The sequence below is a fragment of the Apteryx mantelli genome, chromosome 21 (genome assembly GCF_036417845.1).
Source record: "Apteryx mantelli isolate bAptMan1 chromosome 21, bAptMan1.hap1, whole genome shotgun sequence".
Lineage (NCBI taxonomy): Eukaryota > Metazoa > Chordata > Aves > Apterygiformes > Apterygidae > Apteryx > Apteryx mantelli.
In genome coordinates, this window is record NC_089998.1 from 263,344 (window position 1) to 277,436 (window position 14,093).

Here is a 14,093-nt window from a genome sequence, read left to right on the forward strand (position 1 = left end):
TAAATGGTTACATTTCCTCACGCACTGAAATCCAAAAATTTTAAGAGATAGTTTAAGAAAACCTACCTCAGGCTGTATAGCTTTAAATACTGGCATATCCATTAGCGTAATCTGGCTCTGCAATAAAGATAAAATTTTAAATAATGTAATATGAAGAGATAGCAAGCATTTATTTACATCTGCTTGGTGTGGCCCTTCAGTAGGTTCAATTCCTACATGAACATTTTCTCCATGGAGCAGATTTGCTCAGTCCAGAATAAGGCCTCTCATTTCCAGGCAGACATACCACAAAAGCAAGAACTCCACCATTCTGAGCGTCAGCATGTCACTACTTTCTCTTACATTTACTTGCTATATCAATGTGAAGATCTTCAGTACCTGTAGTGCTGTTAATAACAAAGGAACTGGGTTTCTGAGAGTCTTGCTGTTTTGGAACTTTATTGACATAACAGAAATGGCAAGAAGAATGATTTGCCTTTCACATAGAAAGCAGCACACGTTTTAAATTCACTGGGTTGAAAGGCAATAAAGCATTATGATGTGTTAATTGGTTATGAATGATTGGAACATGCTTTAAAGGGGTCATGCAGAGATTTTCAGAGACACTGGTGAGTATGTTCTGGTAAGACATTGTAATGCTGTTTCATAGCCAATTATTTTGATAAAAATATTTAATAAATCTTTAGCATCACAACAATAAGATACTTGCATTGCTTCTGTGACTCTAATGACATTGCATATTTAGAATTCATGTAAATTATGTTTAACCAATAACTTCAATTATACTGCGAGTGTATAATCCTACAGAGCTTTAAATTGTGCCATTTACATGATTTGGTATGTAAAAGAACATGTCTAAAGAATGCTTCTTTAGATCTTTCCCCAGGAAACCTTATCTATTAATCTTTTTGTTTTGCTAAACCCAAAACAGCAAAATCTTGCTAACCATCTGTCACAGTGCTCATTTGATTCTGTCAATTAAGGATGGTAACTTTCCATTTAAATAACATTTGAAAAAGGCTTCTATTATCAGTACTAATGCTCAGACGTGAGCCTAGAAAAGTTAACAAGGCCCATAATATTTGACAGTCAGACACGGAAATTTCCTTCCACAAATGGTTAATTTACATACTCTAATTAACTCTTGCTTTTATTTTATGCTAAGAGAAAGATTTTGCACAAAGCCCTAGTTGACCACTCTTATAATACTCATATACTGGGATTTATACTTCTGAGTAATGTTTGAGCATGTGCAAACTCAGATGTCATTAACATCATCCACAGCTCCTACAAAAACTGTGAAAATCCGTTTTCAAATTCTTGGCTGTCTACTAGTAAGATGCACAGCAGATGCTCCAAAAAACAGATTATTAACCATACTATGCGACTTATGAATAAAGAAGTTTTCAATGACAATTAGTAATCATTTCAACAAGCCATTGTTCAACAAAAAATACTGAAGAGGTGAAAAAATTCAATAGTATTGACAAACTGCTGGTCTTTCCATTATATAATTACTACCATGGAATTTCTCCTGTGTCATTTCTAAACTCTAAAAAAAGAAAAGAACACGCTAAACTTGAAGACATGAGCTTCACTTGGCTGCATTCCATTTCTCTAAACATCTATATATCAATACAACAATTTCATCTTTCAGAGACCTGCTGCTCAATATGTATCTATTCAACATGGTACCATCTACAAGCCCAGACCTGTTTTTTTTCAATCTCCCCAACTGAACACAAGCTTTCTGAAACATTCAAACTACTAGTCTTAAAGTACACGTAATGAGAAATGGTATGCATAATTTACTGGTTATTATTTGCTGTAAAAAAGGAATGATCTATTTCTCTGAATGGCACAGAAGCAGTAAACATACTTGAGTTGTCATTAGAACAGAGAGGATCAGGGTAACCCAGTGGAAAACGCGGCACTATAAGAACCACTGTGGCTAAGAAATTTTTTGTGTTAAAAGTTCGTGTGACCTGTATTAAAATCAACAGAAACAATATCCCCAAAATCCAACTCCACCAGTAGAGTTTACATATGATTTGTTTCAACCTTCACTGCCAGTCCTGCAGACACAAGTTTCAATTTTGTTGGATTTTTTTGTTAGTGGCTACAGATGACAACTGGAACTGGAGAAAGAGAGAAAAGACAGCTTACAGAAGTTTGGACTTGTGTTAGATATATTACAGTGAGAAAGGGTGTGCACACGTGCGTGTGCACGCATGTGTGTGTATGGGGTGTTGTATCTTTGTTTATGAAGTGTACCGTTAGAGCAAGACCCTCACTAACAAGCTTCCACCTCAAACCAATAGCACTAGAAATTACAAATGTAACAGAAAATTGATGACTTATAAATTACAAGCAATCTTACCTCAACTTGACCATTTTATAAATATGGTACTGAAATTGCCACACTCATCTGTGTACTCTACATTAGTGTTAAAAAGGCTCATCATAAAAATTTATTCCAAAGTCATAAAATTACAGAAATAATGTTGCAGTATCTACAGGACTTTTTTGTGAATAAGTATTACCGAATCTCAAGCCAAATGAAAGAAATGCCATGTAGATGCCCAGAATAATAATGAAAACATTGAACTAGCTTCATTAGCTTGTACCCTCAACTCTTTTCTGCTCCCTAGCAAGTTAATGTGGAAATGTAAATTAGAAACAAAGTGCCAAGTACATGAGAACTATATTGGACTTTTGGCAGTGCAACAGCTCTGCTTTCAGTTTGGTAATGACACTTTGTTATTAAGGAAAGAAAGTTGCCTTCTCTCTACAAGCAGTTTCTCTCTGGGATTTAAGAAATTGATGTTTCTGAGAAACTGATGTTTCAGCAGGAAAGAGGAGTATTTGAGGTTTCAATTAAAAAATGAATAGGACTATGGATACCTAACATTATTTTTAAACCCATGCTAGGGTTTTCTAAAACACCAGAAAAATTTTAATTAGCTTTAAGCAGAAAAACCAATATGCTAAGTCAGCTCAGTACTGAATAAGTCCTGAGACATGTTTACATTATTGAAGTTTATATAATCATAAATTTGCTTTTGACAACACTGGAAGTTTGTTTAAAAGATTTTGTTTTAAGAAAAAGGTTTTATGCTATTTTTATTTCCTGAGAGCCCTGAATATTATACAAACATAAATGCAAAAATAACATTTCTACTTACAGCAAACTCCTCAGGAGTTACTTTCAATACATCAAATACAACTGCATCATAGCTTTTATTGGCATAATCCGAACTCCGCCCTTCCAGAGAATCTGAGCTGCTACTACCCTACAAAGAAAAAAATAGTAGGCTTATCTGCAAAGTGATGAACTTCATGTCAAATTTAGAAAAAGTTATTTTTTATTTATGAGTAAAAATCTTAAGAAATTACCAAAGTACAAACTTTAAAAAAAGTCACACTGAATCCTTCAATTTAATTTAGCATGGTTCATGAATGTTTCCAACATACTTTGCCAAACTGACTTTCTTCTGCCAAAATGATACTGATATACTTAAAACTATTTTAGCTATATGAAATTTCTAGTTTTAAAAAGCTGGTTTTAGAATTATAGACTAGATAAAAGAGCTGTCAGATAACAGCAAACTGTCTGGGATTTTGAAGATTCACAGTCAGTGGAAAATTTTAAATTAAATATGCAAGGTAAAGAGTAGGTAGGTGTCAGGTCCAAATCATGCTGCTTTAGCCATAACATTATAAAAAGTGAAAAATGTGACATGTCCTGAAACTTAACCCAGTGTTAGTCTCAGAATATTTTAGAGTAGTATTGTGCCTTGCCTTAAAAATTGGTGCCCTGCCCTCTATTTGAAATTTCTTATCCTCAAGCTCAGACACCGGCACTTGTGGCTGTTTTCCCCTCTTGAGGAAAAATGTCACATAATAATCTCATTTTTCCATCTCTTACTGTAAAACTGCATTCTGACTAAAAAAATTAAAATATATCTATGTAAAAACTTAAGCCCCTACTTTGCTTAGGTTATTTCTTCATTAGAAGAACAGATTGTCAAAAAAAGATGAATGGCTAACTGTGGCATGTAAATCTCACTTAAACCTGCCTTGGTAGCAAAGAACTAGAAGGTGGTAAATTTTTTTTTTTTTTTTTTTTTAATAAACAAAGTAGTTCTTGGGTATCTAGGGAACTACTGATTTGTACTGGGTAAGCATGATATACAAGGGAACTGTCAAGACAGTTTTTATTAAGAGAAGCACTGCCTCAGCATTAACAAACATGTGGGTAAAGTAATATGGCTGATACTGTCTTGGATTTCTGAAAGACTTTTGACAAGGCCCCTCCCTCTAAAGACATTAAGGAAAACAGGCAGCCCTAGGATAGAGACCATCCTTGAAAGGATAAATAATTATTTAGAAGCTAGGAACCAGAATAGCAGAGTAGACACAGAAGCAGTGAGAGCAAGTAAATCACCAGAGAATTCTGCCAAGATTGGTGATGGTTATTATATATTCAAATGTCCTGGAAAAGACAGCGAACAATGAGGTGACAGTTTGTTGATGACAATTCATTTTCATTTCATTCACTAAGGTGGGAAAACAAAAAACAAAGACTGGCAATGAAAAACGGAAAAAGGACTTTACAAGGTTTGGCAATCCAAAAAAAGGAAAAGAGAAAAATATATAAAGGATAATTAAGCTCCTTTATAAATCCACAGTGAATCCAAACCTTGAATACATACGCAGTATTGGTCTCCATCTCAAAAGGGATACAGAAGAACTGGAAGAAATACAGAACAAGGCAACAAGGATGATCACAGGTATGGAATGGCTTCTTTACAAAGAATGACTGGCTATGCTGGAGAACTTCAGCCTGGAAAAGAGGCAGTGGGTTGCGGGGAGGAAGCAGAGCAGCCAATAAGGTAATCAAGAGGACAGATAGGAATGGTCTGCTATTGTTTCATCTTAACGACAGAATTAGGGGTTATTGATTAAAATTAGAGACTTTTTTAAATAAAAAAGGCTGCAGGTCTTCACATAAAATAGAGTTAAGCTACAGGATTCTATATAAGCTAAAAGATTACAAGGATTCAAACAGGGGACTAGATAAGTTTATGCAAGAGGTCCCCTGACAGTTACTAAACAGAACCTTCCCCTCAGGAAGTCCCTGGGTTGCACACAGCTGTGGCAGGATGGTACCGGGGGGATGTTTCCTCTGTGCTTGCTCCACTCTTATGCCCTTCTTCAGAAATTTGCTTTTGGCCACTATCAGAGGCAGATGAATGGAACAGAAGTCTGACCCTGGAGCCTTCTTATGTTCTGCTTTAGGACAGATATTTCTGTCTTGAGAAAATGGTGTGAGGAAGCCTTTTTTTTTTTTTTAATGATTTTGAAGAAGAATTTCAAAATTGTGCTTATATATCCCATTTCAAAAATGCCCCCATCTTTATATGAAAAACTATTTTTGTTAGTCTGAAGGCATTTATACTATGTTTGAGAAAATGATCTTTTGCAGCCCACAGCTGTATCATGTGTTTTTGTTTTGTTATAAGATTTTTAGAGATCAGGACCTCTGTAAAGCTGCTCAGCTCACTCCTGAAACAGCTGACTTGTTTCATGAAAAACAGGACTACTGCTTTGATAGGATCAAGCTGTGCATGCAAATTACTATGGAAAAGCTTGCTTTCAACGATTCTTCAGCTGTCCTAAGAGCTAAAGAAGTGGAATTTTTCAAGTGGGGAAGAATTATATCAAAATGTTACCTTTTTCAAAATGCAAAAAGTAACTCCAATTATATATTTAAAACATGTGCTTTACAGGGCAAGCTTTACTACAGTTGATTTATAAAATTTCAAAGTTCTATATGAAAGGAAATAAAAGTCAGTAGGATAACTAATTCCCAAGCAGTCTTCAGTTGACTGTCCTGGAGCTACAGACAGGCTGTTAGCTGTGCACAGCAAATGACGTGAAACTAGGCAGGTTTTGGAAACAGCATGATAGAGCCACCTGGTCTCTGAAGGATATTAAGAGGTAAAATAAACAAAGTCGCTATAGAATACTTTCTTACTAGTAGACTAGTAAGACTAGTCTAGTAAACTAGTACTAGTAAATTCCAGCAAAAGTTCTGCTGGAATATTTCTGATTGGCTCCATCTGGATGGTATGTTACATTACTCTTAACTCATTAGCCATAAACAGCTGCTATATTTCCAGAAATTTTAGTTATGGAATAAAAAGTCAAGAAATGCTATTTAAAATTAATCAAAATGAGTAATCATCAACAAAAGCAAAACCAAAAAAATGAATAAGTTGTGAACACTCTGAACCATGGTTTTCTAAATTTGCTTTGTTGTCAAATACTACACTGTTTACAAGAAACAGGCCTGACGTGACTGATAGTGGAAAAAGTTTCTGCGAAAGTCAAAGCAAGCCAGAACTTCTGTTTTGATACAGGAACTAACAAAACAAAAACAATGAGCTGTACCTCTGGAGTGGTGGAGGTGATCATCACATTGGCCATGAGGTCATTCCTTTTGTACATGCTCTCCCCAAGAAGCAGGAAGTTTCAGCTCAGCCAGCACTGGTGAGACAACATGATGAAAACAGAATTCCTGTAAAGCAAATGTATGTATGCTTACAGTATCAACTGTAAAGGAGTATTAGTGAATATCACTAAAGCCATGCCAGGTCCTTACCCCCACTTCCAGTACCTCTAGAAATGCAAAAACCTCATATATTACTTGTCATTTATGTTGAATTAGTTTTATATGAAGTCCATGCTAGAGAGCATTTATACAGCTAGACAGCTAGATGCCTTTAAAAACAGGAAATCTAAGCTATAAACTGAACAAAGAAATGGTGTTTCCTCACATTTCCCTGCTCATCGCTTAAATTAGTCTCATCACTGGTGACTAAAGTCTCACTGTATCTTCTTAATGCACAAATTCTATTTGCAGCTGCGTAGGCCTCCACTAATACCCAGACAGGTGTGATTGAAAGCATCTTATATCAGGCCCCAAAGAACAGAAGTTCTCCAGAGAAGAAAAGCTGCCAATATCACCATCCCTAATCCGAAGGATGAATCTCAAGGATCTCTGCTAATCCAGCAACAGTATGGACTGAAGTGAGACTTTTTCCAGACTGGCTTAGGCAGATAGACTCAGTTCCAAACTGGCTTAGAACTTCCTACATGTAATATACCACCTTTAGCTTCCTCCAGAAACCAAAGACTGGAGTGCAAAAAATCAAGAGTACATGGTATCGCAAAGAAGCTGTCTCTAACCACTTGAATGAAACAATCTGTTTCAGCTGAAGTTTTTGTAGAAATGCAAAGTGTGTAATGAAAGCAAAAACACACATTATAATTCGGAAATAACAAAGATATTGATCACAATAGTAATGCTCACAGCTAAAAGAACAATCAGTCTTCAAATAAAGCACAAATAATTACAAAGCAGCATATTCATGACTTGAACAAAGAATCATATTCCATTGATATCACAGAATCTGACTTCATTTTTCATTTTCTTGGATATATGTCAGTTGTTATATGTTAAAGATATGTATCATGTGGACATAGGTGAACATATAATATCATGGATCTATTTCAGTCGTGTCTCATTCAGACAAAGAGAATTTGTATATAAGAAGGCATCATAGGTTAATCTACCACTAAAATGACAGCAACTGACATGAATATAGATTTGAATTCAGATAGCACAGGTTTTCATAAAAGAATTATACACACATTTTTAAATCACTTATCCAATGACAACAATAGAAAATTCCAAGCACAAAACCCATTCCTTTCAATCAACATTTAATGTAAGAGGAAAGTGAAGGGAATCCTAAGCAACTTTATTTTCAAATCTACGCAGCAAAGAAAAACATAAAATTTGACTACAAGATTAGCTAATTTAGAAAATCCCTCAGATGACTTTCTCATGTCACTCAGAATTGTCACTAATGGACATATCAGGTTCTTCCCTCAGATGGGACCTCTGATTATTGGTGTAAAATATAATCAATTCAGTCTTTCTACTGAAGAGGCTAATAGAGACAAACATTCTTTCTATTTGTCTGAAATGAAATAAAACCAAAACCAGACCAGAATTCAAATTCTATTTTCAAACATAATCAATTTCACATAGATAAAGTGTTCAGTGCATTTTGGACATCTCCATACTCACTGCTAGCTTAATAAGCTAACACTGCTCTTTCATTAATGGCCCAATGACAATTGGCACAATGGTACAGTACCTGCCAAAGTCCTTTACCACACTGTTCAAGATAATGCATATGGCCTTGGCCTTATCCTGTCACTGGAAATTTTGTCAGCTAATATGTCATAATGATATAATTAAAATTTAAGCTCCTTGCATCATGAATCAGAGTTTACATCTTCTCAAAGCTAAGACTATTCTTACCTTATAAACAGTTTTATAGGACTACATTAAAAGACTCAGAACTATGATGAAACAGCTGGTTAGGTGGACAGTAGGAGAGCAATGGATGTTTACAAGCCTTACTGAAGTCATGGTGTTCAACATGATCTTCTATAACTTATATTCTTTTATTCTTTTCAGAGAAGGTCTTAGCACAGGACCTGCCTCTCGCTTTATCAGGTAACTGACGCTTTGCAAGAATTTAGAACTGAAAATCCAAATGGAACCTTAAGTAAAAGCTTGTTTAGATGGGTATAAAAGCTAAAACAATCCAGACTCGCAGGACTGCGCAGAAAGTCCAAACACCTGTCTCATCAAAAGGTCATTTGACTAAGTTCTCTAGAGAAGGATTGACTTCCACAAGGAGATAATTTATATCCTTGCTGGCACTGTCAGCAAGGACAGACAAAACAAGCATAGCAAACTTTGGTTCAAATAGTTCAGCATTCCAGTATCTGCAAAATAGACTGAAAAAAGAAGAAAGGAGAACACTTCCTCCAAATTAAATAATCAGTATTATGCCAGTGGGGCAAAAAACTAAATTATCTGAATATTTCTAATTACTAAACCCAAATAGGCTATTAGGAACAGATTAAGACACAGACACTGTGTAGCCCTGTTTCACTGTGCAAAGAATCTGCAGTGCTGCAGACACTTCACACCCTTTCTATACGCTAACAGACAGCTAGTAAGAATTTTTTGAATGTGGTATGCACATATGCACTAATAGTGGAAGTAAGTGTGCAAGTGTGTGCACATACACAAAGAACAGGAAGCACTCACAGAATTACCAAGTCAATTCAAGCTCTGATCCAACTCAGAATGAGAAAGACACACAGCACCATTTTTAATGGTTATTTCATCATTCCCCAGAGTATGCACAAGTGAATCCCATGGCAAACGTTGCCACAGGTTCCTGTACATGTACTGTTTTAGCAAAATGCACAGAAGTCATACAGTTTGCAGATGCTCATACATGCAACTAGGGATAGTGCCACATCTCCCTTTGCATCCTCACCCTCACCTGCAATACCTAGATCATGCAAATAGGAAAATACTGAAAAAGAAAGTAGCTGAGAATAAAAGGAACCTCTGATTGTACTCCTTGAGGCAGGCGAGGTCTTCACTCCATCTACCATGCTACAAGGCCCTACAGGACAAAAAACAACTTCTCCCCCATGATTTTATGGGCATGCATAAGATGGATCAGTAACTGTGTTTTGAATAATGCCAGGTTCTCCTCAGTTAAACTTGCCAAGAAGCAATTTCCTTTATCTTGCTTCCTGATAAAATAAACTTTTATATTTTGTGCGCTAGCAGACTGAAAAGTATTTCTAGGTCTGGAGTTGCTTATATTAATAGCCCTTAGAGATACTGAAGTGGAAAGCAATTTTCATGATGTAATTTCTTTAAAATGTGGCATTTATATCAGGGCCACAAAAATATTCCCCTGTCTCCTCCTTCTCCGCCTTCCTGACTAGGCTTTCCAGTGTGCGGGGGCTCAAAAATGCTCTGAAAGGGGAAAGAAAAATCCCATATGTGATCTTGTAGCCCGTCCAAGATGAGTTTTACTCCAGGTTTTAACATTCAGTAAACCAAAAAGAGACAGAGATGCTCTAATATCAGAAAACAGAAGTACTAACATACTTTTCCCCTTCAACGTTCAGCACTTATAAAGATTGCAAGGTTAGATATTTTCATTCTAAAAAGGAAAAAAATATATTTTTTCTCCAAATACTTCAAATAAGCCTGAAAAATACACTGTTCATATGTGCACAGGTTTTTCCAAGATTCACATCTCATACTCAGATGACAAACAAATATTTAGCTACACATCCATTTGTTTTGCTTTCTTGAGGAAAGTCATGGGGAACAATTGTCTTTTTCAGTCAAACCAAAAGTGAAGTTTTATTCTTGTGAAGACCTGTCGATGTCAATTATTTCCACACCTGTAACCACAAGAGGTATTACTCTGCAAAATAAGTGACACTGGAACTACTACTAGACCTACTGTAATGAAAGTCAGTCAGGTTATGCACAAAAAGGTAATAAAAGTAACTAATATAAAAGCTACTCTCCCATATTTGCAATAGTTTACTCCAATGAGATTAAAAAGAAGTTTTTCAAATATTGAAAGTTATGAAATGTCCAGCATGTGGACAATAAAAGGCAGAAAAGTCACTAAAATGACAAATATAATTTCATTCCATAACATTTGCTTCTTAAAAACAAACAACTTTAACGTGCTTACATTAATCATCCAAAAAAAAAAAAAAAAAAAAAGATGCATCATACAAAGTACGCTAAAAAACCCAAAACCTTTTCAGGGAAAGTTTGCAGAAAGGTCTGCCTTGCAGTAGATCTCATTCACAGATTATTGGTAGCAAAATGGAAAAAATCAAGATGCAAATGTACATGGTGCTAGAGGTTGTCTGTTCTTCTTTGCCCACTTAACATACCCATTTAGATATGGACTTCTTCTTTGAAGTGAAAATGAAGACAGAGCAAGATCAATTAAATTGAAAATAATCAAAACAGAACACAGAAAAATCACTATAGCTGTTCTTCTTTGCCCACTTAACATACCCATTTAGATATGGACGACTTCTTTGAAGTGAAAATGAAGACAGAGCAAGATCAATTAAATTGAAAATAATCAAAACAGAACACAGAAAAATCACTATAGCTGCTACTTTACTACCATGAGACAGATATTGTTATTTACGGAACAGAACTGACATTCTCTGACAGCAGCAATGTCAAATTAAACAACTTCTTCATTAATAAGTATACAATGACCACATGAGTTCATTCTCATTAGGACTTATCCAACTCACAAAAAGTCATTAAAGACTCTTAAGCACAGACACACACCTCTGGCAAAGGGAGACCCTGTGCCACAGATCTGGAATGCTGGGAGAGCATTCTAGGGAAGCAACACTAATTGATGACTCTGTTCCCATATTTCCTTAGGCAACCACTAGTGACCATTGCTCTTACTGATTTTCCTGTTGGAGAAAAAATACTGGGCTAGACAGACTTTTGATCAGACCTGGTACAACTATTCTGGGCTCTAAAGTTTAAGCATCTTTCTCAACTGATTTCAAAGCCTACTTACTTACTACCTTCATTAATTGATTATGGCGATTAGTTGATTACAGTTGCTTATGGTATTCTCCTGACATCACAGAGTCATGAACCCACAGCTGTAGCATGCTTTTAAGAAAATGTACATTGGTATTTTACCAAAAAACAATTGTTCTTTCTAAAAGATGCTGAACTAGTTAAGTGAAGAAAATTAGAGCACTGCCATGACTGGGCACTGATAAATGTGGTTGGAACAAATAAAAGCTACCAGGTTTTTCTAAATAAATTTGGTACCAGACATCAGAATGATTAGTTATTATTGATCAAGACAAAGGAATTAAGAACACTGACAGAATCTTGCTCTTTCTGCCTCCAGTAAGATCAACAACATCCTATTCCCACTTCATTGACAACTGCCACAAACTAAGGACACCCTTATGATAGACCATATAGAGAGCATCACTTTCAATTCTGAAATGTTTTTAATCATTGTACTCCTCATTTTCCTCTTTCTTCATTCTGAAACTATTTCTCCAGATGTTTAACATTAAAATGTTTCTTTCCTTGATGAACCAGGATCACAGTCATATTCAGATACTGTGGGCATAGAGTACAAATGAGAATATGTTAGTCCAGTTAACATATTGGAAGAGAAAAGTGGAATGGCACTATGAAAACAGGATGAAACAATAACGTCATTACACTTGCACTTCTGTGCTTGCATTCAGCCACTGATGTAGATGGTAATGCGAATTTCACATCACATCCAGCTTCAGCCCAGAGGCTTGGGGAAAGGGGAAAAAAAAGCACCATTTTTTGTATTATTGCTAAATTAAGAGACGCAAAGACTTAGCATCAGGGTATCTAAAATCATGTATTGGCTGTTCTCCATATTTGGATAGTTATGGATGATACATTACATTACATCTTTGCTTTCCTGAGTGCACCTGTCCATCCAAATATCACCTCTCAAAACCCATTTCTTATCTCCTCACATATGATTTCTGCAAAGGGGAAAGGAAAAGGATCACATCTTCGATGGCAAAGACAGAAATGATCCACATAAACCCACTCCCTTTAGAAAATAGCACTATTTTACATGGCATTCTGAGCCCTTTCATGATGTGCACACGTAAAATACATATACAAATATGTGAGCACATAATGTGTACACATAATGTACACGAGACTCGATGGTTGAGTTGTCTAAACAGTCACAATGCTTTATATGAAAAAACTCTTGTCCTTTTGAAATAATTCAACAGCAGGCAAAAAACCTTTGTGGCCATTTTGTACAACACAGAAAACTAGAATATTCAAAACTCTAAATGCAAATAATAAGTGCCTACTAACAGTTTAGTAAGAAACAAAATAATTATACTATATGAGATTAAAAGCCTTTACATTTATGTGACTAAAGATCCTTCTAAGCAGTGGCTGTCCTGTGCACATATTTTCAGGATCATTTGCACTCGAAAGTCACTAGTACGTTTCATTATGCTTTAGGCAACAGTACCACCTATAGATGAAACACGCTATGAACCAGTTAGAAGTAGTTTCATGCACATTCTACTCTGAGAAACTTCCTACTATATTTAATGATGAATAATGGAAATAATACTTATCATTCTGCATATAAAAACCTAAACTGGGCTGTGACAAGATCCAGTGAAGTTGCACATTTTGAGGTGAAACAGTACTCCAACATTCAGTGCAGCAATTTATATCAGACACTGTTTTACTATCAGCATGAATACAGAAATTGAGCACAGCTAACAAACTGTGTCCCAGACCTAGGATCACAAGACCTGTCAATCTTCAATGAATCGACACAGAATTATAACCAAAACCACTATAAACACTGTTAACGCTCTGAGGATTAACTACAAGTTAGCCTACTGTGGTAGCTGATCACAATCTGAAATTGTTGAACTAAGTAAAGCATTCGTCACTAACATACATTGTTCCTGAGCAAAAAGGTTGAAAAAGTTGATTCTTACAGCATCTCCCAGTTGTTGCCAATGAATCAAATCTAACTCATGAAAAAAGGAGACTCCAGAGTTGATTGCTCCTACTAAAATCACCTGAGCTCTCCTACTTCCACCTCTAGTGTATGTACACTCAAATGAATTCAACTATGAGCAATGAAGCAGGAGTATTCCAGCTGCCAGTAGCTGCTGTGATGAGTTTAAGAAAATTTCAGAAACCAGGTCCCAGCCTCACTGAGCTTTATGAATGTGCACAACTGATTTGAATTATACCCCAACGCAGGTTAAAAACAACATTAAAATCTCAGTTGTGCTAGGATATATCCTACTTTAGCAGTCACATTTCATACTAGATAATTTTTCAAAGGATTTTCAAAAGAATTTAACTGTTGCAGGGCAACCTGTATACGTAAAAGGAATCTGTGTCAATCACTGCACCAAAAAGTTAGGTTGACATTCTACAGGCTGAACAAAAATAAGTCTTTTCCTATTATTTTTTGAAATGATAATGAAACTGAGATTTTGAGTTGAGAGGTAAGCACAAGCTTTTAATGAAACAGCTCTTCATAATGCTCTTAAACTGTCAAAATTTATTTTAAAAT

The 14,093-nt window shown here is 35.7% G+C and overlaps 1 protein-coding gene across 1 annotated transcript in view; it reads right to left on the minus strand.

The window, feature by feature from the left end:
• RALGPS1 (Ral GEF with PH domain and SH3 binding motif 1) overlaps positions 1-14,093 on the minus strand; it is a 137,683-nt gene that overhangs the window by 111,343 nt on the left and 12,247 nt on the right. The window contains exons 3-5 of the mRNA XM_067309295.1: positions 6,457-6,583; positions 3,186-3,293; positions 67-117 (exon numbers count right to left, since the gene is read on the minus strand). Coding sequence (XP_067165396.1) covers positions 67-117; positions 3,186-3,293; positions 6,457-6,513 — 216 coding nt within the window. The 5' untranslated portion in view covers positions 6,514-6,583. The remainder of the gene's footprint in view (positions 1-66; positions 118-3,185; positions 3,294-6,456; positions 6,584-14,093) is intronic.